Source organism: Rhea americana, unplaced genomic scaffold (genome assembly GCF_003343005.1).
Source record: "Rhea americana isolate MKP2758 unplaced genomic scaffold, rheAme1 scaffold_19, whole genome shotgun sequence".
Lineage (NCBI taxonomy): Eukaryota > Metazoa > Chordata > Aves > Rheiformes > Rheidae > Rhea > Rhea americana.
Window position 1 is genome coordinate 1,785,924 of NW_028186038.1, and position 25,251 is coordinate 1,811,174.

Consider the following 25,251-nt stretch of genomic DNA (forward strand, 5'->3'; position numbering starts at 1 on the left):
CAAACCTGTAGATTAACATCTAACTATAAATTTCCATTATTATCRTCTTGATATTCTAAAGGGAGACTTGGACTTAGAGAAACAGGACAACTCAGTGACACCATATAGTGCAGGAAGGTCTCCCACACCGTATATTGAGACAGAGATGTTAAAGACCTAATTTTCCCCACCACATCACACCTGGTGCATACAACAGGGGGGAGGCAGCATCTGAATCTTTAGAAAGGAACATTTTATCATGAGAAAGGCATCTGTTTGCATGACATATCATTGCCTCTCACCCCCACAAGCCAATGGCCCCTGCACATCCTATTGTTTTCCAAGCCTCGCGTAGTGCTTTGGTCTCGCAGCAGAGACCCTTTGCACAAGTTCAGGAGAAGCAAAGTTCTACTCAGACAAGAGTGGCTGGAAAAAGCCTCACTGATATGAAAATACTCGGCTGCTCCAAAACCTCTGAAACTTCCATTAAAACATACAGAAACACTGAACAGATGCACAAGAGCATCTTGGGATGAATACATCGCRGAATCGGTTATGGATTCTTCAGCGCTGTTTGCTCCTTTAGAAAAGTGCCAAGCTGTAAGAAAGACACCTAGATAAACACAGCACAGACGGCGTAAAAATGCCTTAGCAGGTTGTCAGCCAAACAGCTTTTTGAAACAGTTTACATTCTAGCCAATGTGCTAATACTTGACCAGAAGAGCAAGACTTCTCTCTTCACACAACACAGACCCAAGACAAATCAAGAAGGGTCTGGCTTATACAGCAGGATAGAGAGGCAAATAATTRTTGTACTCTAAAAATAATAGACAAAATGAACAAAATACAGCAGCGGATAGATGTATATATTCTTTGTATAAATGTCAGTCTTCTCGGCTCCATGCTAAACAAAAGCTACAATTTTTACACTTGCCATATAACCATTTTGTCAAATGTTTCTGCATAATTCAATCCTGAAGCTTTACAGAAACCCAGAAGTATTCTGCCAATTACCAGTAAGTTCAGAAATTAAGAATGCTTTCTCAACATATTTCAGAAGGGAAATAATATTTTGAAAATGTTTAAATAAAACAAAACACAAATGAAACTCCCCAATACATTCCCAGCATATGAATTCAATCCTTATTAAAAAGAAATTCTGTACAGAATCATTAGAATTATTTTTTACGAATACATTTCACACTGAAAACTACCCTGATTGTTTTCCCTTTTTTTTATTTTAAGTCAGTAACCAATACTGACTGTTTATTCATATTAAAATAATGAAATAAACACAAGAAAGGAAAGTTAGCACTCTAAAAGAGGACAAACCAATTATAATTCATTTTCAATATATATTTTCATATTTTAAGTATATTACTATGAGAAACAGCTTGCATGCCAGAAGTCACTGATTAAGAAAAGTCTGCATGAAATTCTCTCCAGACAGGTAGAAAGTGGGAATAACTGTTCTCAAAKAATAGTTATGCATATAATACCAATAAATTTTTTTGCATTATATATATTTGGACAAGCTCAGAGGTTTTATTTTATTTTTTTTTTTGGGGGGGGGTGGCGGTTACAGAATGGTTACACAAAAAAGGAAGAGAGCAAAAAGAAATCCTCAAAATCAATGTTTTTCCAGATTCAAAATGCAGAGGATAAAGGTAGGAAGAAGGACACCCTGTTTGTTTAAAGTGACTGAATTTATTTGAATTTTGAGTAAGACAAAGGCAACTGCTTTGGGGACACGACAATGGTGCCTTTATTAAAAGTAAAAACCTGCTTGGGTGCAATTTATTTCTATTGCTGATGAAAAAACAGAATAATTAGTATTTTTTTTGCAAACAGACACATTAAATAAATAATGCCTAGCTTCAGTACTGGTTTCTGCTGCAAGAAGGAAACTTATCAGCAGGGCAAAAAAAATCCATTTCCTCCTGACCAAAAGTGGGAGATGCTTTTACAATTTTTGGGGGGGAGAAATTCAATTTTCAAACCTTTTTTAAAWTTAAAAATGCACATGCAAACAATAATTCATACTGTTCAGTTCTGATCCCGTAACGCAAGTTGTACTTCTTGCAAAACCTTTGCAGCACTGCCTGCAACGCTAATCGTAAACAGGCCAGGAGAGAAGCAGCTGCTCTTGCGGGATGTTTTGGTAAAGTGGGTAATTTCCAGAATAATTGAAAGTGGAGCTGAAAGAACTTATCAGAGGTGTAGTCAGGTAAGGACGAACACCCAGGCCTCCAAGCCAGAGATCTTGAGAGCCTGAAGAATATTACAGGGCTCAGGTTATAACCTAGTTAAAAGAGGCTAACTACAGCTTCAGAGGTAACCCCTCCAGTTCAGGAACCTCACTGCGGTTCATGCCATCGGCCTGCTTCCTATCCCCGCTCTTGGTCTAGCGATGCTTTAGCTTTTCTGCTTCACGTGCTTCGCTCTCAAAAAAAATTGATTTTGTAGTTCACACTCTCGAGCAAAGTGGCCTTTGCAGCGCTCTCCGCTGGGCTCGCTGGAGCGATTTGGGGTGTCTGCACCGGCCTGCAATGCGTGCTGTGGACCTGCGTGGGTCCCCCGGGCCATGGGCCCAAGGGGACCAGGGTAACAGGCTGAAGTCACTGCTGCTTCCTCTGCTTCGTAAGGGAGGTGAAAAGCCATCTCCACCACCTCTAAATCCTTCCCCACCGAAGTTAACACTCGGCATGGAAGATAATACAGAAAAGGAAAAGACACAAGAGAGATGGAGCAATTTTCTRCTGCTATAGGCTAATGGCAAATTGTTCTTGCCCCTAGAAGCTGGGGAAGCATCACGACCAGCAGAGCTATCTCAGGTCAGAATGCCTCTTAATATTATATCTGAGCTAGTGAACACAACCCACCTTCACCAGCTCACGTGTCAAAAGGCAACCCAGCCCCGCGCAGCTAAGCAACCGCTGCCGAATAAGGAGGGGGAGAGCAGCGTGGTGGGGCTTGGTTTTTTTTCTTTTAAACAGAAAAACTTGATGTTACCATGTAGCATCTGGCATCCAGTTGCCATGGTGATGAAGATGTATTAGAAACATAAAGATTAGATCCACAGCCAGAGACAGACAGATCAGGATACAGAAAAAGATAAAGCACAACACACATCTTGCGTTATGATGCCAACATTTCCAAAAGGCTTGTTGTTCGAGACAGAATTAAAAAAAAAAAAAAAATCTGCGAAGCTAAAGCCATTTGCAAGAACAAAGCAGCAGCCTGAGGAGATGCTGGGAAAAGGATCTGAGGCAGGATTTGAGCAAAACCAGATGGAACAAGTGGAGAATTCTGCACATCTCTGTCCAATAGCCGGCAAGAGTTAAAACAAAGAAATATGGGAAGATAGGAAATTCCTGCAACCTTGACTAAATCACTTAGACTAAGAAAGTTCCTTTTAAATTAAACAATGACCAAAGTTAGGAAGACAGTGCAAACACTGTCTTAAAGATCTTAAAATGTGAAGACAAACAGTTTAGGGGAAGGATTTCAAAATATAAATATAGTGGTACAGGACAATATGTGGCCATGACTATTTAAATAACARCTCCAGGATGTTGAATGTTCAGAAGCACAGTCCATAAAATCACATACGACAGTGATAGACAAGATTTTATTTCTTAATTTCACACCTTGCAGGAAAAGGGTTTTACATATCTGCTACTTGCAGATTATAATCTTTCYGCAACACTTGAGAAATGAATTTTTTTTGGTCCTAATATTCTAGAAAATAGGTAATCTCGATTTGACAGCCACTTGGAAGGAGTTGATAGGAAAGTATGACTGAACGATATTCATAGCTCCTTTTAAGTCRCAAATTGAAAAAACTCACTTAATCAAAAAATGGCTGTGGTTCATCACGTTTCAATATCTTTTAGAGAAGGCTCTATTACCCTCAGTAGATTTTCTTTTCCTATGCAAGCAAAACTTTTGATTRAAGTCTGCATTTATTGACTTGTCATGCATAAACTCATCTTTTAACAAGCAGTGAAAGTCATGGTATGGAAGTGGCATTTGACACAGGTGATATTCTTCACCAGTCCATGAAGTGTTCGAGCAAAACTTAAAGATAACTTGTGAAGTCTAAGTTTAAGATCTACATTTGCAATGTTTCTAGAGTTAAAGCAGCAGWCATGGACATGGAAATAATCTTATTTAATCTTTTCTTGAAGCGTTAAGTGATGCAGTTAATTATGACAGAAGGYAGAAAACAATTACAAGAAAGAAAAAAAGAAAGAAATCTACAATCCAGAAAAATAATACAGGAGGAAATAACTGATTGCCAATTTTCCATAATGATCACTAACAACATTTTTGCTTAAAAGCTTTTGTTTAAGTCACGTGATACAGTCTACACTTTCAACAGTCTGCAGATGATTGGTGGTAAGAGGGACAAAACACAACATGGATGTGTTATAAATAATCACATCACGCCCAAAGCCCTGAGAGAAGGAGATAAAGCCCATTTCTGCACAACAGTATTATAAGCTTATAAAAAAAGACCAAACCAAACCAGCTAATAAAGAAAGCTATGGAAGAATGCTAAGAATAGGCTTTTAGCATGGAAAGCAACTGAACTGTAAAAATAATGATAGCTCCACAAAAAAYTGAATTGCAATTCATAGAAAAATACGATATTTATAGTTGTCTTTTATCCAAAATGAATGAAGTCCAAAGTACTTTGTGACTTGTTAAGTACTTTTTAATCACTTCTTTTAAAAATCCGTGTTTACTGGGAGCGATTACTGTAACAGAATCGAAATRATTGCTAATACTTAAACGTTTTTCCATTTCAACAGCATAGAATTCACRTCAGTGCAGTTTTAATGTATTTTGACTACTATTAATCAAGATTTCTATATCTTTTTTACAAATTATTGAACTTTTAATTGTATTTTATATTCACAAATTATTATTTTTTAATACTGACGACAGAGCTTGAGACTTTCAGTAACTTATTGTGTGTCTTATGTTTGTTAGTTGGGTTGACATAAACCGTATCTCTTGTTGACAGAAATGTTTGAAAATATTCATGGACTTCAGTATCCATCACAGAAGAACTCTGCAGTTATGCAGAGCCCTGATAAAATCCCTCCCTGTACTTCAAAAAGCTCCGAACAGCAGCTTTAGCATGTTGCAAGAATGGAAAGAAGAGAGAGYGAGAGAGAAAGGGAGCGAGAGCACGAGCACACACACGAGAACGCACGCATAAGAGCAAGCACACGAAAGAGAAAAAGAGAGGAAAGGAAATACTTCTCTAGATTAAATTTTGATATTACTACTTTTATTTTTCAAGGCAGCAGATTAACTCTTTGACTGTWTAATATTGACCATTACAGTTTATTTTCTATTTTAGTTGTTCTTTTTTGCCAGTAAATACATAGCATCATGTTGTATTAAGGTTGCTACTTAGGCTACCTGTATTTGGCAATCTACAATCCAGATCGTCCTATTTCCAGTTAACCACACTGCCCGAAAGCACAGCTTAGTTGTTTTTTTCCCCACTCCTGAAAAACCTCACACACTGAGGATTTAGAGAAAAGGAACTGTTCACCTGCCCACAACCACATTGCTCTCTAGCTTCCTTAATACAGCTCTTCCCCAGAATATACACACATTTTCTGATTTAAAAGCAAAACAAGCCTGAYGATATAAAAGTAACTTTGTTAGGCACCTGTCAATTTACGATAGCAGAGATTTTGCAAACTAACCAATCTCTGGGCTGCTGATAGGGACAAGTCAATCTGATAATAATAATAATAATAAAATCCTTCCTAGTGCTAGAAAGGCAACCAGCAGAAAGCACATAATCACCATAATGCCATGGGTAGGACAGAGGGAACTGTTTGTACGGAAAGATTTTAGAGAGTCAACTATGATTACGTGATTTAACCCACATTGTCCACTTGCTCCCTTGTCAAATATATTACAGTAGAAAAGAAAGAGTTATTCAGGCACAAAGTTCACAAAAACATGACTGCAACCCCAAAATGTCTTTCCAAATGGAGTCCATTACCTTTTAGYTGGGGCAGTTATYGATACTGRTATTGATATAAAGAGGGAAAATGCRTTTGAATAACCATTTGCACAGGCCCATGCACTGGTATTTTAATAAATGTTGAGCAACAAGCAGAAAAGTAAGAGGATGCCTTAAAGTGCCTTCCTGGATCAGAAAGTTATTTATGGAAGATGGTCATTACTGATGGYCATTTACTGTATGAGAAGTCACGCACGTGTTGCTTTTGTGCGTGGCCCACTGCGTCCCGCTTTTCCACACACCAGGCAACATTTCACCGGGGCACTTTGGCAGCACTAACCAATCCTCTTCACGCACAGCCTAAGGATTCCTCCAAGCCAAGTGGGCGTTTTCCAGTTCAAACTAATCTGAATAGACATCACTGTAAATCAAGCCAGGAAAAGATGTTTCTAAAAYCGAGTCGGTTGTTAAGAACAAGCTAACCCATTTGTAACAGTATTGGGCTGCTCTTTGCACACACCCAGAACGACTGACATTAAGCCTTTATGCATTACTCGAGCCAGGACTTGACTAGGAGCAAAGTAGGAAAAGCCAAGCTGAAAGATCTTGATAACCAATTTCACAGAACTTTTAAACATCTGCTTCAGTCTACACCCAAAAAGGGCAGTAGCTCAGCAAGCGTTTTAAAATTTCAGACTGTGAAAGTCAAAAGAACATAACTGTGCGAAGGTGGCAAGCACGTGGTGCTGTGCTGAACAGCACCAGACTGCTGAGCCAGACCGAAAACTCTTCCAAGAGCACAAACTGAGAAACTGTGCCCTTGGCTATGTAACGGAATCCCAGCGGAAATAAACTATGGGAAAACWGGCAAATGCTACAACACTGGGGTACAACAACCACGTCTCTCAATGTCATGTACTGTACAAGAGGATGCACTGGGCTGCAACGTAGCTATCTCTGGATGGGAGGCAAAATAGAGACATTAACCTTGTGCTGCACCTCAATTATTTAAACTTCTTGAGGTTCAGGGCTTGGACCATCAGCTGTAGAGCCATTCCGGCAGAGCCGCTCTGTTCACAGTATTTTCATGCAATACTCCAGTGGGTCATGCAGATGTATCAGCCTCTCTGCTTTAACAAAGGGCTCTGCATAGCTCTCCACCGCTCAGCATAGATACGCTATGTGTCTTTTCCTCTGACACTTGTTACAGTGATATACACAAAAATACGTTAAAAATAATTAAGCGCRTTTTAGAGTTTGGAAATCTGTAGTTTATCTGGGAACAAGTTTGGACTGTTTCCTCAGTTTCCTCAAGGATTTGTAACAAATACCAAAAACTCACTGGATAAGTCCTGCAAAGCTATGGGATGCTTTTAATTCCACTGTCAGCTGCATTAATAGGATGAAGGTTTATYCTCTAGAAAATATTCCTACATCATAAGACTCAGCGAGTAAAACAAGATTATATATAGTAAACTAGAAATGAGCACAGAGGAAAAACTCTTATTAGCTTAAATCAACTTAGCTAAGCACACTTCCTTTCTACTGCCAAGAGAAATTATTTTTCACCTCTAGTTTTTAAATTTCTCTTGAAAAAAAAAAAAAAAAAAAGAAAAAGAAAAAGAAAAACCGTCCTGATTCCTGATCTGAATGGGGTGGTAATATCTAGCAAGGACAAGCAGCAGAGGGCAGTAACTCCTTATCCCCCAAATGCTCCAGCTCATACTTCCAATTGTGCCTTGAGACACTTATCTCTTTCACAGGCATTAATTCCCCCCCCCCAAAAAAGGTACAGAAAGTACACAAAGGCTTGCCACAGTCATAAACACAAAGATGGCCCAGCAATAGCTAGTTCAGATAAAAATGGATATACAAGGTCAGAAGAGAAAACACAAGGAAGAGYTTTGCATTTAGCAGGACAAAAATTGTAGCGAGAGGAACAGAACTTCCAGCCTGCAAAGTGTTCAGAGAGGCCTAAATAGGAAGAAACAAAAATATCTGTGCAAGGAGTAAACTACACACGTTCATCTAACAGTACAAAACCAGGCTCAAAGATGAACGATGTGCATCTTTGTGTCTCCTTGGGAAGACAAAGTTAGGAAACTGAGGCAGCAGATTCCCAAAACGATAAGCAAAGCTGACCTCGTTCCAAACTACATTTTATCATTAAGAAAATTTAATGACATTGTGTGTGTGTCTGTAAAATATTTCAGTCCAGATTGAATCTAGAAGTAGAGATACAGTGTGTATTTTATGAGAAATAAGGTTTGTAGAACTAAATATTTTTATAGTTGKAAAAAGCTCTCAGGCACAGACGTCTGTCTTTAGATCAAAATTTCTCACAGTGAAGCAGTGACCGCACTGAGTACATTTATTCTAAACACAGATTCAATAAAGACAAATTGTGTTCTGTATCCAACTGTGATTAGAAACAATTTAGCTTTGTTACTCTGCTTCTACTGTGGAAAAGCCTGCATCTCTTCACTTTTGACTGTGTTTCTTTGTATCTGAAGGTCTGAGTTGGATCTTGTTTACCCACATATAAACCAAAATAACTCTTCAAGGCAATCAAACTACAGGGGCATGTACCTAAGGTATATTGTTTGGTCTCTTTCTGAAGATCTTGATTGCTAACCTGTGGTTATAGGTACAAATTTTGAATTTAARAAGTTTGGACAACTTAAATTTTGGAGAAAAAAAAGTGATTAAACAGAAGACTTACTACTTTGGTTTTACTGAGAAAACATACAGTGCATCAATCGTCCTTATAAATCATGATGAATTCCTGCACCTCACAAGTCACTCTGAAAACATCCTACACGTCCAAGTCCCAGGAATATTTAAGAAAAACAAGAATAATTTGCCAGAAATGGAACCATAACTCACTAGAGGAATGAGAATGTAGAATGTTGAGGYCTACAAAATGTTGGAAAACTAAGACAAGAAAGGTACAATAAAAAGTYTAAAAAACAAGGAGAAAAGCTAGTGTCTGGATATTTCTAAAGTCTAGAAGACAAGGAAACCTAGGATTTTCCCCTTTCTATCAACTACAAATGTAAAGTTTACTTATTATACAAACAAAGAATGACTGCAAAAGCTCAAAAAATAGGAGCTGTTTTCAGTTGATATTGATATTGAGTTAGCGTATTCATCAACATCCTCTTGAATTTCCTAGACTTTGTGCAACATTAATATAAGCATATGAGATCCTGCTGTGTGTCACTTCTGGTACTGTGCTGTGCTATACACTTCACTTTTCAGCAGGTCTCATAGTTTAGAATTTTCTCTGTATGTCACCAAGATTCATCCACTCTGGCTTTGGTTTTATCTACATTCCTCTGAAATCCAGAAGATTAAAGAAAATATTTCAGACAGTATCATATTCTTCAGTCAGATGTTCATAATCATCTTCCAAGAACTGGAAAAAAGTGTCRAGCAGATAAACTCAATAGAGGCAACTATTCCATTACTGACCACAACTATAGATAAATAACATTATGTGACATAGACCTAGAAAAATAACACTGAAATTCTTCAGCTCAGCTTCAGCATGTTCTTTGGACAAAGGATGTAGCATTTTACTAAAGACTACCCGAATTCTCATACTAACAAAGAATATATGCTACTCTTTTTTTATTTTAATTTTATATGCTATCAATACCTGTAAGATTAGGTTTTAGTGTTCTGAGGACATCTTTCGTCACCTCCTCATGTATAAAAATCTACTACAGAATTCCACTTTTCTTCCCAGTGGCAAACCTGCTRCCAGAAACCACCTTCTCCACGGAGGGTTGCCAGAAAGTCCTGGTCCACATTCCAACTGTCTGCTTTATAATCACTTGTCACATCCTCAGGTTCTTCTAAATATACTACCAGTATCTCAAAAAGTAATGAAGTAAATGTTGCAAACATGTAAACTTTAAATCATTAATCACTTTTCATTATCATTAATATCTCTTCTATAATAGCTGTTCAAAACATGCCAATCGACATATAGAAAAGTATATCTGAGTTTATTTAGAAGGTATATATGAAAGGTATGTCTAAAAGGTGGCCCACTCAAATTACTTATATATTAAAATAATAGAAGAGTTAAATGAAAATATAAGATACGAAAATTTGCTTTGGTGCCAATATATAATCCATGTAAATAAACTTTATAAAAATAGTAACTATATTAGACAGTCTTGTACATAATTGTTCTCACACCTGAATTTCTGTCTTGGTCTTGCATTATTCAAATTGGATTCAGATTGATTCGGAACTTTCCAAAACTATAAACTTTCATGTTAAAATGAAAGTAGTAAATTTCTTTCTCCCTCCCTTCTCCAGCTATGAATACATACACACGATACATCTGTTTAATTCACTTAAGAATTTATTTCCCCCCCCTACTTCTGTCATAAAACTGTACACAGGACAATAACTGTAAGCTGTCAAATTTGTGGAGGGAAGAAAGAGTKACTGCTTGCTAAGAGAGCTGTTACATAACTTTTTACTTAATCTCTATTTATTCATTGTTAAAAGGGATACTGCCTTGCAAATCCTATGGCTAYAGGCAACAAATACACTTTGCTTAAAAAGAAGTTATAGAACAAACCGACAGATTTAGCTTGCTTAAACTTTCAAAAGCAAAACATTATCACAAACAGTTATTTTCAAGAAAAATGAAGGAGGCTTATTTCATCAGAATGTTCTGCAGTTTAAGTAACTCAATATGCCAATGGAGATTTTTTTCCCAAAAAACTGGAATGCTAACCTTGTTGTGGAACAGCTCAGAGCTGGGCGAGGTCTCTGTATATTGACATACAAATAAGCACACTTTCCTGTAAAGCACCATCACCTCACTTCTTTTTCTGAATTCCTTCAATATATGATCATGACAGAAATGCTGAAATAGAACTTTCCGAAACACATGCCTTTATAGGCTTTGTATTCCAAAAATCAGTATCTTTGTAACACTAACTGACATGCCCTATACAGTATGGAGAAACTATATGAGAAAAGAGAAAGGCACAAACACAACGCAAGACTACACAAGAGCTCATCAGTAGCCAGATCAGCTCTTTACACTTTATAAAGATGTCAAATTAAAAGTACTGTAAATGCAAATCTGATTCTTTATTAAATTTGCTATTTTACTTTTTCCTGTACATTTAGGTATACACAATCTGCATTCTAAGATGGCTCTGGAGTTATCTATAGGYTTACAAATTTGCTTGGTTGCCTTTCTTTTGGATCTTGTTTTGCTCTTTAAAATATTCCACGCTAAATTTTAATACATTTAGTTTCTTTAGGATAGGAAAATTAAGTTCTGTTACTATTGAGATTGTTAAGCTTTTCAATGCAGAGGCTGAAAGAGCCAGAAGATAAAGGGAAAAAAAAATCATTAAGTTCTATGACTTTCAGCCAATCTCATTCTTTCAGATCCCAGTTAAGGACTATGACATTCAGTTTAGCAATTCTGCATTTAATCTTTYATAGATTCTACAGCTGGGAGGAATCATTACAATCATGCAATCTGACCAGGCCAAAATATTTCCCCAAAATAATTCTAGACTACATATTATTTAAAACAAAAAAAAAATGGGCTAGATTAAGGGCTTCTAGAGGAAAAAAAAAGTCACATATCCTACTGTAAATTGTATCAATAATTGTCTCAATTAAAATAAATAATTTAAAAAACCCACAAATTTTTGAGCACAATTTTGTGCGATTTGCTCAGTAACTAAGCCACATTCCAACCACTGGATCTTTTTAAAACTTTAATGGCCAAATTAGAGAGTCAAGTATTTATAATTAACTAGAGCTCAACTAAGTCACCCTTTAATCATCTATTGGATAAGCTAAATGGACATCTCTTCGACAAGCTAAATTGCTTTGATGAGCAGGTCGTGTGATTATCCTCTGAACCTATTGCAAATTATCAATATCTCTCCAGAACTTTAAAAAAMCACACAAATCAAGCAATACACATTAGAAGTAGCTTACAAATACACACTTCATTTTTCTGCACCGACCTGAGAGCCTTGWGTTTAAATAGTCAGTGATCACATAGCTGTTTTTAACTGCAAACTTAGGCTATGGTTTTACCTACTAATTCAATAAAATAAAACGTAACCTGGAATCAAACAACAGACGTTTTCCAGAGGAATGGTGTTGTGCAGATACCTGTTTGTAAACCTATCAATATCTACTGCCTGTGCCCTCAGGCTGGGATTTAATTAACTTGTTATCACACCACTGCATTACAGAACTTGAGAAAGGGGCTCTGAAAAAGCTAAGTATTCAGAGCTCCTCCCCTTGCTGGGAGTAACGTTTCCAGRCATTGTCAGTCTCCAAGCTCATACTATCATGCCCATGTGTAAGGAAAATRTCAGCTACAAATGAGATTTCAGCAGCTGGAATACATTTGAATGATAAAAAATGTGTTTCTGCAGCTGCACAAAGTGATGATTTTGGCTGGTTTGAATTAGACAAAGTGGAAACAGGAATCATCACGGTGCTCTAGCTCCCTGTCTCTCTAGGCAGTCCCTGYATTAGGGGCTAAAACAAGATACATCCCCTTTGACTTTGGCCTTTATCTGTAATTAATCAGCGTACTAAAATGGATTCTCTACGTAGCAGTACTGCGCATCATGTAACTGAAGGTCCTTTTGTTTTTCTGCTCTTAGTATCTTCAACTATTTAGGTTAGTTTGTTCCTCCACAGAAATAAGATTGCCTGACCATTCTACATGCCTCTGCAACCACTACTTCTCTTTCTTTTGGATTTTATTTTAATAAGAATCATAATACATACATATAACCATCCTGGAATGAATTCATTACTTGAGAGGGTCCTTAAATAAATATTAGCATTTCTAAAACTACAAAATCATTTTTGTTGTAGAAGTTTTAAGCATTTTCTAAATCTCTTCAAAATATCCCATACTAATCATTTCACAACCTTATAAATACTCCCTATGAAGCTTTGTTATTTTTCTAATCCCTAGTTTAGGCATGGCCGTACAGTTCCTGGCTTCTCCAGATTCTCAAGTCTGAATCATGATTTAGAAGAGGAGCTGTCATACTAACCACGTCTCCTAGCAGCCTACCTTATTTGAACTACTTCTCTTTCCATTTGTGATTACACAATATCCTTGCATGAATTACCACAATTGCTAGCCTGGAATGTATTATGAGGAAAGCATTTAATGTATTTTTAGCTGTCTTTTAGTATAGTTAAAACAAGGAAGAGGAACCAGATAATAAGATTAGGCAGCCCTCTACAGATCAGGGACTAATGCTCTGCAGACTTTGTTTGGAAACTTGCATGCCTTCCTTCTTTGTCACTGGCTGCAAAAAAAAAAAATGAATAAATGGGTGCTGCATAAGATCTAAATTGTGCTGCCTGATCTAACAGAAGCAGCAAAGGGAAAATGAGCAAGTGAGGCTGAGTTCGGTTCGTGTTCCTTGCTTTTAGACTTGAGTACACCACTCCTAAACAATTCTAATGTAGTTATTTGTAGYATTTTGTGCTATACTGTGCCTATGACACATAGCCAGGGTAGTAGATATCTTAATACAATTTCCTTCTCCTAAATACTAACTGAAAACTTACAGCCACTGTGCATGAAGTCTTATGCAGCTAGGAGTGTTCCCAGAAGCTTGAAAGCATAAATCGGATGAGATATTCCCTGCCAATCTACCCTGGCTCTTTCAAAGGGGTTTCCAGCTCAGGTAAGCGACATCATCAGACCTATTCAACTGATTTAGAGATTCTGGAAAGTAATTCACTATGGCAGAATTCATGTTACAAGTCTGATATCCAAATTATTGACCATATGAAATCACAAGAGATTTTGCCATAAAACAAAAGYAGTTACAAAACTGTTTGCCTTTTAGCATTCCTTGCCTGAAAACTGAGTATAATTGCAATCTGGGAAACACACTATGTATAATCAATAGCTTCCTTTCATAAGAAAAAACATTTCTAATTTATGTTTGGCCGGCAGAACGATGAAATCAAACAGTTCTTATCTTACCTTTATTGTACATATTGGTTGGTACTTGGACATCRCTCAGACTGACATTCACAGGTAAGTTATTGAAGTGGTCATTTGGCACTAAAATAAACTCCTTCCCCAGTTCCAGATAGTTTCCTTCTTCATCTCGCTCATTTATGAGCACCGCATTGAAGTATTCATACTGCAACAGAAATCCACATGCAGTATTCAGAACTCACATGCAGCATAAAAACACAAGGAGGTTTGAATGTTGGAACATGTGCATCTRTCCACTGATCAATGTTTACATGCATCTCCACCGAGAACAGAAGAACAACGTACTGCGAAGCTGTCTGAGATTCCCYCTGCGCTCCCAGGACAGGTGTATTACTGAAAACAGTGAGAGAGTGATCAAAGCACCTCAGGAAGGCCCTGTACGGCCTCAGATCTCTGGCTGCTCTGAAAACTTTCAGAGCAGCCCCACTAACGCCTTGAACATAGAGRACATACAAAGTTCTCTAGATTTAAGTCATTTGCTGCACAATTATTTAATACGATCTCTCTTTTCAGCTTAATATTTCCGTAAGTTCAAGAACTGCTATCAGTGCTGAGCTTAGGCCACGACAGGATAAAGCATTCCTACTTCACAGGAATATTAACTAAACCAGCGATAACAAAATTTTGTAAGTCTTTTACTCCAAATGCATTGTTGCTTACCCTTGTACTGACCAATATTTCTTGTAGAAAAACATTTATTTTTTTTATGAGGAGCTTTACAGATCCAAATAATAATCCAAATAATAGCTTTTCTAAAGTCACACATGCCTGACTAGGGACACTTAAACTTAGCAGTGATTTAGTTTGAGCAAGAAATTATCAACTGCCTATATACAGATTCCTGAAGAGTATTTGCCCTCTTTTGGACAGAATCATAACCAGATAAGCAAAAGCAATTTAGATAAAATTATTGTTTTGTTTTTTTCTTAGTCCAGATTTTTTTTTTTTTTTAGTACAGTTTAGTTTAGTTCAACCAGAAGTTCTATCGTGCTCTGAAGGCAAACAAACAACAGTGAAGACTACTTTTTAACCTCTCAAATATCCTTAATCCTTGGCAATAGTTCTTRTGACGTGTTTCTTAATAGCAGCAGACCAAAATACAGTGTCATTGAAGTCTCATTAATTTAAATCTCAGTCTCTGCCCCAACTATCCATTTGGTTATAAACATTATTTAAACATGAACCTATACAGTTTTTACAAGGGTAATTATGATATCATTTACGAGGCTAACACAGACCAGCAAGTACTTAACGGGCTTTTCACAAACACCATTTTTCAGTTTCACATGCAACTAATTCTACTCAATCAGAATTAGTTAAAATCTTACCGTCCACACACTTTTATTGCAAACCTTGATATTTGATCAGTATTCTAAATGGAGGCTAACATAGATGGTGTCTGTACATTGCTTTTATTTTTGAAATGGCTAACCTATGGCTTGGATTTTAGATGGAAGCAGAATCCAAAAGAAGTCACACTATCTTAACTAGATTTTGACCATCTTCTGTGCCAGAGATAGAAATATTCAGACAAACTCAACGTTCCACATACCACTGATTGCAAACAACAGAATGAGATATTTGAAATTCAATTTAAAATAATCTGACATGACTAAACATTTGACCTTAAGTTCATTTTTCTTTTACTGGTTTACACTGAGACAAAGTAAAAAAAACCTGCCACATGCATGTCACAAATGTATACAACTATTGAATTCTAAATTCCTTGAAAAAGAGAGTCTTGTCTTTGCTTCAGGAGCTACAGGTAAAGAAAACAGCAGAGATGTCACTTAACGCTCCTGTTTCTTTACAAAACGTGATGGGAATTACCCAACACCCTACAYGTGGGTGTTCTTCTCTTCTAAGATACATTACTTGGGGGATGCCACTGTTGCACATTTGATTCTTCTTATACCAAATCCAAATGGAGGAAGAAAGGTGATTATTTCCAAGAAACTTCATTTCTCATCCTGTTCAGGAGAAGCTTTCTCCCCCYGCTTATTATCCAAGTTTACCAGGGATCACCAACTGTTCCTCCTGCCTGCAGAACGTCCCCAGGAGGGACAGCAGCTCCTTCACGCTACCCTTCCTGCAAAAGCCAGAGACGGCTGGCAGAAGACTGAAAGCCCTGCTCAAATTTCCCACCAACATAAAGCCACACACTCAGGAGTGCTGTAAAGCCCAAGCCCACTCCAATTTCAGGCAAYGCTGTGCAGCTTTTCCTTGAAATATCACATAGCATCTCAGCTGGGAAGAAAGGTTGGTAATCCATCCCTTGGGAGTAGAGCGATCAATAAAATTACACTGCATACCCCTTTCTTGCCACCCCCCTCACTCTCCAAGCCCACCAGAGAGCTACTCTTCAGCAGGGTGAGGATGCTGGTACTGTTCTTGTCTCCCTGTCCTAAAAGACACGGGTTTGTTTACCTTTTCCTGTGCTGCGCATGACAGCACCGCCAGAACTACTCAAGCTGCAAGCTCTGTTCCTTTCATCCTTGCCACTGAGAAATCAAAGCTTTCTTATAATCTTTAAAGACCATCATTGAAAGTATTAATGAATACCTTGCTCAGAATTTAAACACGAAAATTATATTTAAATATTATACTGTAAGAAAAAGGTGAATACATTTGTGGAGAAAAGGTTGTGCACTAAAATCCATAGCAACACAATTTTCCATTTACCTGAATTTTAGTTGTGTATCACAGGCTAATTTCTACTGTATTTCACCTATGAGCTCAGTGATTTCATGGATACAAAATCACCTGGCCCACAGCTTTCATGATACTTGGAAAATGGCAGGAAAAATGGCCAAATACCAAACAAGAATGTCAGAATATATTTTGCTATGTAAAGCACAGCAATCACCCCTAAAATTTTCTTTCATTCACTGGGTTATTTGTTTTGTGGAATTAATTAGTAGACATCCTCCTCCATCCACCCTCCTCATGAAAGTAGCAAGGCTAGCCAAGTATTAAAATCTGTTACATTCTAAATAAATTAAACCACTAGTTTCACAATTAAGGGCATTTAGGATTGCTTGTTTCTTTGGCTGATTTACTATTCACTGATTTATTGGCCTGAGTCTGTATTTTCCCTTTTCAATTTATAATTGTGTATATAATAACATTATTATATGTCTATTATTTTTAAAGTAAATTGTAGACAAAAGAAGTCCTTATGACATTATAGTTAATTTATAATGATCTTCCCTTAATCTTTTTAGCAAATGAGAAGCCCACAAAAACAACATTTCAGACATAGTCCTTCATGTTCTAAGCTTTAAACATAAGATAATACATACAGTTCTAAGAGATCGCTTCTGAAAGAGATCAGAACTTACGTAGAACTGTTATAATAGTGTTTTGTGGAGGACATTTTGCTTCCAAGGAAATTATTGGATATAACAGCTGAAAGGTGGCAGAAGGAAAATTAAAAATAAAAATTGGATAAAAAAACAGTAAAGTAAATTCATCTGGCATTCTGGCATTGCATTCGAGATAATGCCCAAGGGAAAGAGGATAAAGTCCTATTTACTGACAACACAGATACTCTACCTGCTAAGGTCTAAGAGAAAATGGCTTTTAAATCAATCTTGTCAATGGAGGTCAATCCTTGATATAACCTTAACTAGGGGAGCTCTGACTGTGCGCAATATAACTTGTCAAAAATATATTAACCTAATAAATAACAAAATAATTATTTAGGTTGAGAGTATTGCCAGGCTCTACTGTGATTTGGCCAGGAGGTAAGTTTACACTAACCTTACATATAGATTTGCACAGTAAGCAATGAACTGGAGAGAAAGCATTCTGCGGAAATCTCATTCGTGTAATCTATTATATGCACCTTAAGATGTGAATATGCACTTTTTCWTACTTTAGTGCATTTAAATCTACTTTTAAGCAAATGATTTGTATTTTATACGTTCCTTCCAGCGTCTGTACCACTCTGAATGGCTGAATCATTTTGAAAGTCTCCATTACACAGCAACAAGCTATACTTGGCCTCAGCAAGACCATAAATATCTGAGAGAGATAGGAAACTCAGCTTTCATGTCATACCGCTCTTACCCTTACAAAAAAAGCCATCCCAATGCAACTCAATACAAACCGACCAGTAGTGCTCAAAAGAACAAGCACCTGGGCCACCCTCTCTCAGCAAGCGGCTGACTATATTGGAGAGACATCCTAAAGAACCATATTACTGCCAGTCTGCAAAACCCTAGGTTGCTCCAATACAGTGGTATAATCATAGTAGACGGGCACTTACAGGATGCTTAAGAGCTGGATCACAAAATTGTTTTCCAGGTTCATTCCAGCTGACTAGCAAAGACAAGCTTTATTTTAAAACACAACAAGACGACAAGCTTCCAGCCACAACTCTGTAGTGGCTGATTTCTTAGGATGGCTGCCACAGGCATCCGTTAATGGCCATAAAAAATAATTCGTGTAAAAGGTATGGCAGAAAAATAGTGTGGAAATACACAATTATGTACAAAACTTGTGGTATGCAAAGAAAGCCACAAGGTTAGGTCAGGGAGGAGAACCAAGCTGCAAGGCAAATGCAGCTTTATTTCTGCTTATATTTATCTCACTGTAAATAGGTATCTTGTGATGCTTAAGCTACTTATCAAATATTTATTAACATTGTAAACAACACATATTTCTTAAAATACAAATATTTACTTATTGATTTAAAAGAAGATACATTCTGATGCAAATTTCCCTTGCAACTTAGAGAATACTTGCCACATAACAGTAAACATATATTACTTGGTTCCCATAGTATTCTGAAAAAATATTTTTTTTTATTGGTATGAAGCAATGTAATTCACAACTTTAACTTGATAAGCCATTATATTCCATAGTACAGAAATGATTTTCCAAGACAGCATTTGAAAATTCTCCTTCACAGAGCTATGAAGACTACAAAGGGGTAAGGATATAGATGGGAAAGATTTGCACTAAAGGGTCAGCACTGATAATTTTTAACCGGTCACCATGCCAAGAACCTTCTTACAGTGTTTCTGCAGGCACACAATTCTTCTAAAGGCAAAGCTGGAGTGCTCCGGACACCAAATAAAGAAAAATTTATGGCATTCACATTGAGCCTCAAAATACTGGCCCACCAGAGGAAAAAAAAGGAAATAGCAGAAAATAATATGGAAATGGAAGGAAAAACAAAAAGCAAGTATTTAACAGCTGAGATGGTCAGAAATGAAGAATAATTAGAAAAATCAATAAGAGTTTCAATAAAATATCTACTACCATGGCTGTGTTAAAAAAAATAAAAATAGAGGGAAAGTCTCTTCCAACTCCAGCATTCAAAACACACCACTGAGAGGCCAGAAGTGTCCTGATATGTAAAAAATCAAAATGGGAAGTCTGACAGAGGCCTTCCTACTACAGAACACACTAACAACCGTCTCCACTCTGGTATTTGTGCGTTAACGAACAGGCAGACGTCTGAACGTATATCAGTTTCTAAAGCTCAAAAAAGTCTCTGACAGCTGTCCAGCACGGAGAGTTTATGTTTTTAAGCGTATGATTAAAGCTCTCATAACCAAGTACTTAATCTGATGTCCAGCAAACAAATACGAAAGATCATAAAATCAAATTGCCTCATTCAATAAAAACTGTTCTGAATTTAAAAAGCTTTTAAATATGAGAAATAAAAGGCATCTCTTGTTAGATGATACAATCTTTACTGTTTCTGATTGTTCCCTAAAAGTTCCAACCAGCTCCTCTCTAAGCAATTCCAAAGCATATTTTATTTTTTATGTCTTAATCCAACAGCATAGCTCAGAAAATACCTGGGATTTGAAATGTTACGATCAGTCCCATTCTCTCTAATTATGGAAGCAGGACAAAAATGTTACTTGCATCCTTGCAAAAAAACCAACCAATTTAGTTTTCTTTACGATCAAATTTGGGTGACCCTTCCCCAGGCTATCCATGATATGATTACCCTATTACAACTCTCTGAAAACAGGATAAATAATAATTTATTCTAGTATAAAATCAAATGTAACAGCATACAAATTGATAGCACATCTGAAAACTTGTTAAGATTAGTTGATTCACTGCAAGTGGCAATAAGTAATTATGATCATTATTTGGAATTATCTGATGAAGCTATATACAGCAAATCACTAAAGTCACAAGTTTCAGATGCAGCCTCATTTCCTCTCTGCAGATAAATAACTTCAAAAACATCTACTTTTATATACAAAAACTTGATCATACTGAAAGATGTTTTCCCTACCACAAAGCTGAACAAAATCCCTTTGGTGACTTTTGAATCTAGTGAGCAMAAGCAGCAAGGAGATACGGCTTTTCCTCCTGTTTCAGCATGATGAATTGAAATTCAGAACACAGGTACTATAAGCCTTACTGGAGACCCAATGTCTCCTGGATCTAGAAATGCAAGTGTTCAGAGCATTCATTTTCAAATGCTTAATGATCATCACATAAAACTCTCAGAGGAATACTTTGTTGTAAGCAGCAAAACAACTGCCTCCTCCAGCAGCACCATAATTTCTCCCTCCTCCCAAGTCCAGAGATGCAATTGCAAAAGATTCCGGATACATAGATGAGTAAGAACTACTTCTCGTGCTCTTAGGGAGAAAGCCTCGAAGGCAATAAGCTGAACATTTTTAGAGCAACTTTAATTGAGAATTTTGTGATTTAAGTCACTCTTCTTATAACTGGAACACAATAACAGCAAACTCCCCTGCTTTAAGCATAAAGGTTTTGAAACCACATAATTAACACAGATAACCTGCAAGCCTAAATCCCAGTCAATGAGCTTATACTCTAATACTCCAAAACAACAGGGCAAAAATCCACAACCTGGTAAATCTACCAGGATCGTCATGTGGCCCTTTGATAAGGCTTATCAACTTGCACATATTGCTGAGTGAGCAAGGCGAGACCACTCCCGGCGCTGGGGGAGCTCCGTCCTGAGCCATCTCAATTGCATCGGAAACAAGTCCTCCTGCACCTCAGCTCCAGGCCTTTTAGCAAAGGCAAAAACAAAAAGGGATTATTSCTTTTTAGCAACTAGGAAAAGAAGCAAAAATCAAAGGCCTCCAGCCTGCATGATTTACAGGATTAAATACTGAGTTCTGGCTGTGCTCAGAGCATAAGGTTTTAAACTTGAACAGTATTTTGAAGTAAACTTGTCATATTTAAAAGCCGCATCAAGTACAATTTAAAGTTTGTTATATTTGTGTACACAGACCAATTCTAAAAAGACTTATCTTTTCTGTTGTGTGTTAAGCTAATTAAACGATAATCAATGGTCTCCTCTACGAAGTCCACTAACTCAAATGGTTTTAAAGTCAGCTTTAGRGGGCTGACCTTTYTGCATAAATTCTTTCATTTGTGAATCTTTGAAAATGCAAAAAGKAAGACTTTGCCTYCTATTTAATACTGTTTGCATTACTAGCCAAAACCACAGGCCGGCTTCACTCTCTTTAACCCCCTGCCGATCATATCAAGCTAGAGAACAGGCAAGATCAACAGTGTGTATAAAAAAAATCTATAAAAGAATATTCTATGGAAGAATTCAAAAAAGACAGACTTGCTTCAGAATCAGTGCAGAGTTATTTCCTGAAGGTTTAATTTTATCACAAGGTAACCAGTTAATGGCTTTCAAGACAGGATACAAAAAAAGTCCATRCAGTTTAAAATGTGCTATAGAAATAAAAGAGCAAACTATTTCACAAGTAGATAAGCTGAAGAGTTTTTAAATGAAGTCAGTATCATTCTGGGCATGGTCAGCTTATTTGACATGGGCAGGCTGATGACAACCTCAAGGCTGCTTCTGATTATCAGTGGAGCTGTATCTGACTTATCTCTACCTTTTTACAACCGTGCACCCTAAATGCCTCCTTCCTTCTTCCATGTAGGAAGAAAAAAAGGTTTCTCAAGTTCTGTATCTTCTCTGTCTCTCATGAGAAGCAGCATGAACGCGGGTCCTTCAAAGGCATGCACGCAATACGGTCAGCGAGAGCCACGCTGCCTCCTAAAGAGGCAGAGACCTACATACAGCACTTCGTTGCAATGGGGGTTAATAGCTATTTCTAATAAAACAGAAAGCAACAGGCAGTTCACGCCCAGCAGTCTACAACATTTGACCTGTAGTTCTGAACGAGGAACTAAAGCGTACACTTGGCCAATCTTTTTTCATACCTTGAGGGACAATCAAAATTAAATACTGAAGAACAGAACAAAATTTCATAGTGCTCACTGCAATMCAAGGTTTGTTTTGTTACTCCCAACCACACACCATACACACAGGAGGTTAAATTRATATTATTGACTACCTAAAGGAAAGCAAAGAAACACGTGAACCACTATTGAATTTATTTGAGAGTAAAGTAAGAGATGAGATGTTGAGCAACTGAATGTATACAAATCCTCTTCAAATGATTAACGACTCTCTCATGCAATACAAAAATTTGGTTAGCTAAGCCTGCAGTTGGAATAACAAGACCACAATGATGAGTTAATTTAATAAAAGAAACAYGTCTCTGGAGTCATATAATTTGAAGGGAAGAAAGCAGAAGTGCATCTATTTTATTCATAAAATGAATCTGAAATGCCTAAAATTTCGCAAAGAAAAAACATGAACATGAAAATAAATATTCCATTAAAAAAAAAAAAAAGCCCTGAACCTAGAAGGAGATTTTGCAAACTGTAGTTATGTGCAAACATATCAGACAATTACAAATACTGTGTCTCTAAACATTTTAAGTATTTTAACTTCCAAGTTACACTAYGAGGATGATCTGCAAATTTGAAGAGTTGTTTAAGTACTGCACACATTCTTCTTACTGGATTATAGCCAGTTTGGGATTCCTGAATTGCAACCATTTTTACTTGAGCCTCTTTATGTTGATTGTATTAGTAAAGTTTAAAAACAAAAAGCTAAGAAAATGATTATAAATTTCATACTTTTAATATCATTTCTTGAATTCATTCAACAAGCATGAGACCTAGGTATGGAACACAAAAGCTGCATACAGCAGCTTAGCCAGATTGGTCTCAATTACTACTTTATATTTGGTTTGGGAGATAGGCTATTACTGATCAAGTATTGAGGGGTTTTTTTTTGTCTTTGTGGGGGGTGTCCTTTTAAGTTAAGAACTTAGATATTGCAAATTATCTATTCAGGTAAAAAGAATACTTGTATAGTACTCACTTCCTCAAACTTGTGCAAATAAGTGGCAAAGTCTAAAGGTTAAGATCATAAGATATAAATACATATGTGTGTGTGTGTGTGTGTGTGTGTGTGTGTGTGTGTGTGTGTGTTTTCAAGTTTTAAATATTTTTCCCATCAAGCAAAGACAGGCTAACAATGATAAATACAAGAGCAGCAATAAAGGAACAGATTAAAAAACTGAACTTGGCAGAGCAATATCATGAAGCTACCTGGAGTCTGCATTATTTCTTCTACTCCATAACGCTCGAGCAGCTACAGTTGCTATATTAAATCCCATACACTCACAGAACAGCTCACTAGTATGATTCCTGAGCTGTAGACTGTGTTGTCATCATACTTTTGCACATGACTTCAGAATTATGGTAAACCATAGCAGTGGAAGGCTCTGCGAAAGCCACTGAAGAGGCAGTTTACATTTTCTGAGCAAAAAAACATTTTTCATGTTCCAGTTATGATTTTTGTGGCATTTTCATCTCCTCTGAACTAAAATAGATTAACTTATTAGAAAAATATCAGAAAAGATGGTCAGGCAAACCAAGGCTACCAAAGGTGTGAAATTCGAGTTTGAAACCAATCTGGGTGAYGGGGTAACTGGCAATTTGAGGAATCATTGACCCTCCAAAACCAAACCATGGCAGTCCAAACTGGGTACATGGTTACTTTACGTTTCCTTCAGCTCAAAAGGAAAGATCACACACGTAGAGGCCTCTCAGCTATCTAAACAAATTAAAAACTATTTTGCAGCTCTCTTTAGTTACTCTCTCTAAACATCCTAATTTCCTATTTCACTGCTCCCTTCCTGTCTCTGGTACAGAATAAATTGGAAACAACAAGACACGAGAGGGAATACAGTATCATTCAGTCACAAACATGTCTGAAATGCTCATCTAGCAAAAAACATGAAGAACCCTTCATTCCCACCAGATGTTTACCTAAGAGTCTGCTTCTCTTGTTACCAGAGCATCTTATGAAAAACGACATTTTCAAGGACACACACAAACATATATATATATAAAATAGGGTTTTTTTCCCTCACCTGTAACTATCCTTTTAATGGAAAACATGTGCTATAAGTATACAGACATATAAACTCCCCTGTATATGACTACATTGAAGGAGAAGAACTGAGCATAAAAAGATAATATAAATTCTTAATTGTGATTTACTGGAGAATTCTACATCATCATTAGAAATTTACTGTAAAAACAAAGACTACTGCTGCACAGGAACACAGCGCACCCCCTTACAGATGTCAGTTTTGAGTATGCTGGCTCTGAGCTTACTGCCACAGCTGAAACAATAGTCAMAAAAATATAATCATACTTAATGTTTTAAAATTGTTCTTTCAATGAGTAATTACTATAATTAATATATCTTGCTATTGTGATTGCCTTATTTCAAGTCTGTGACAATAATGACATGCAGTGCCAATATCCTTCCCTGAAAAATACAGGTCATGAGCCGTTWAACTGCTGCAATTCAATGTGGTCTCCAACATAAGCTTTAAACAACAGGTGAAAGTGTTTAAATTAATGAAAAGTTTGTGAGGCTGGCCCAGAGGTCATTAATTCAGGCTTCCTGGACATGAGCTTAGTCCACAGATGACTTACTATATATAGATTCCAAGGGGGAAATTACACTAGGTACTGTTACACTGTCCTTCCACTGCCAAAAAAGATCCTCCCTCCCTCCCAAACAAGGTGCCACGAAAGCACTTCATTGAGCAACCAACTTGTCATTAGCTATTTTGTTGAAATAACATATAGAGTGACCAGACCACACAAGGACCTGAGCAACAACGCCTACAGCATGCCGCAGAGAAACCCTGCAACGTAATACGCATCGCARCCGTTTAATGACCTGCAGGCAAACACAGAGACCTAAACCAGACTTATAAACTCTAGTGACAAGAAGTATTTTCAAAAACAGAGGGGCTTATGCTAATGGATAACATTTAAATGCCTAATGTAATACAAATCATGTTGAGACAGAAACATATCAAGG

General features: G+C 37.0%; 1 protein-coding gene across 1 annotated transcript in view; it reads right to left on the reverse strand.

Annotated features, from left to right (window-relative positions):
* CACNA2D3 (calcium voltage-gated channel auxiliary subunit alpha2delta 3) overlaps positions 1 to 25,251 on the reverse strand; it is a 452,513-nt gene that overhangs the window by 267,194 nt on the left and 160,068 nt on the right. The window contains exon 5 of the mRNA XM_085302579.1: positions 14,001 to 14,163. Coding sequence (XP_085158705.1) covers positions 14,001 to 14,163 — 163 coding nt within the window. The remainder of the gene's footprint in view (positions 1 to 14,000; positions 14,164 to 25,251) is intronic.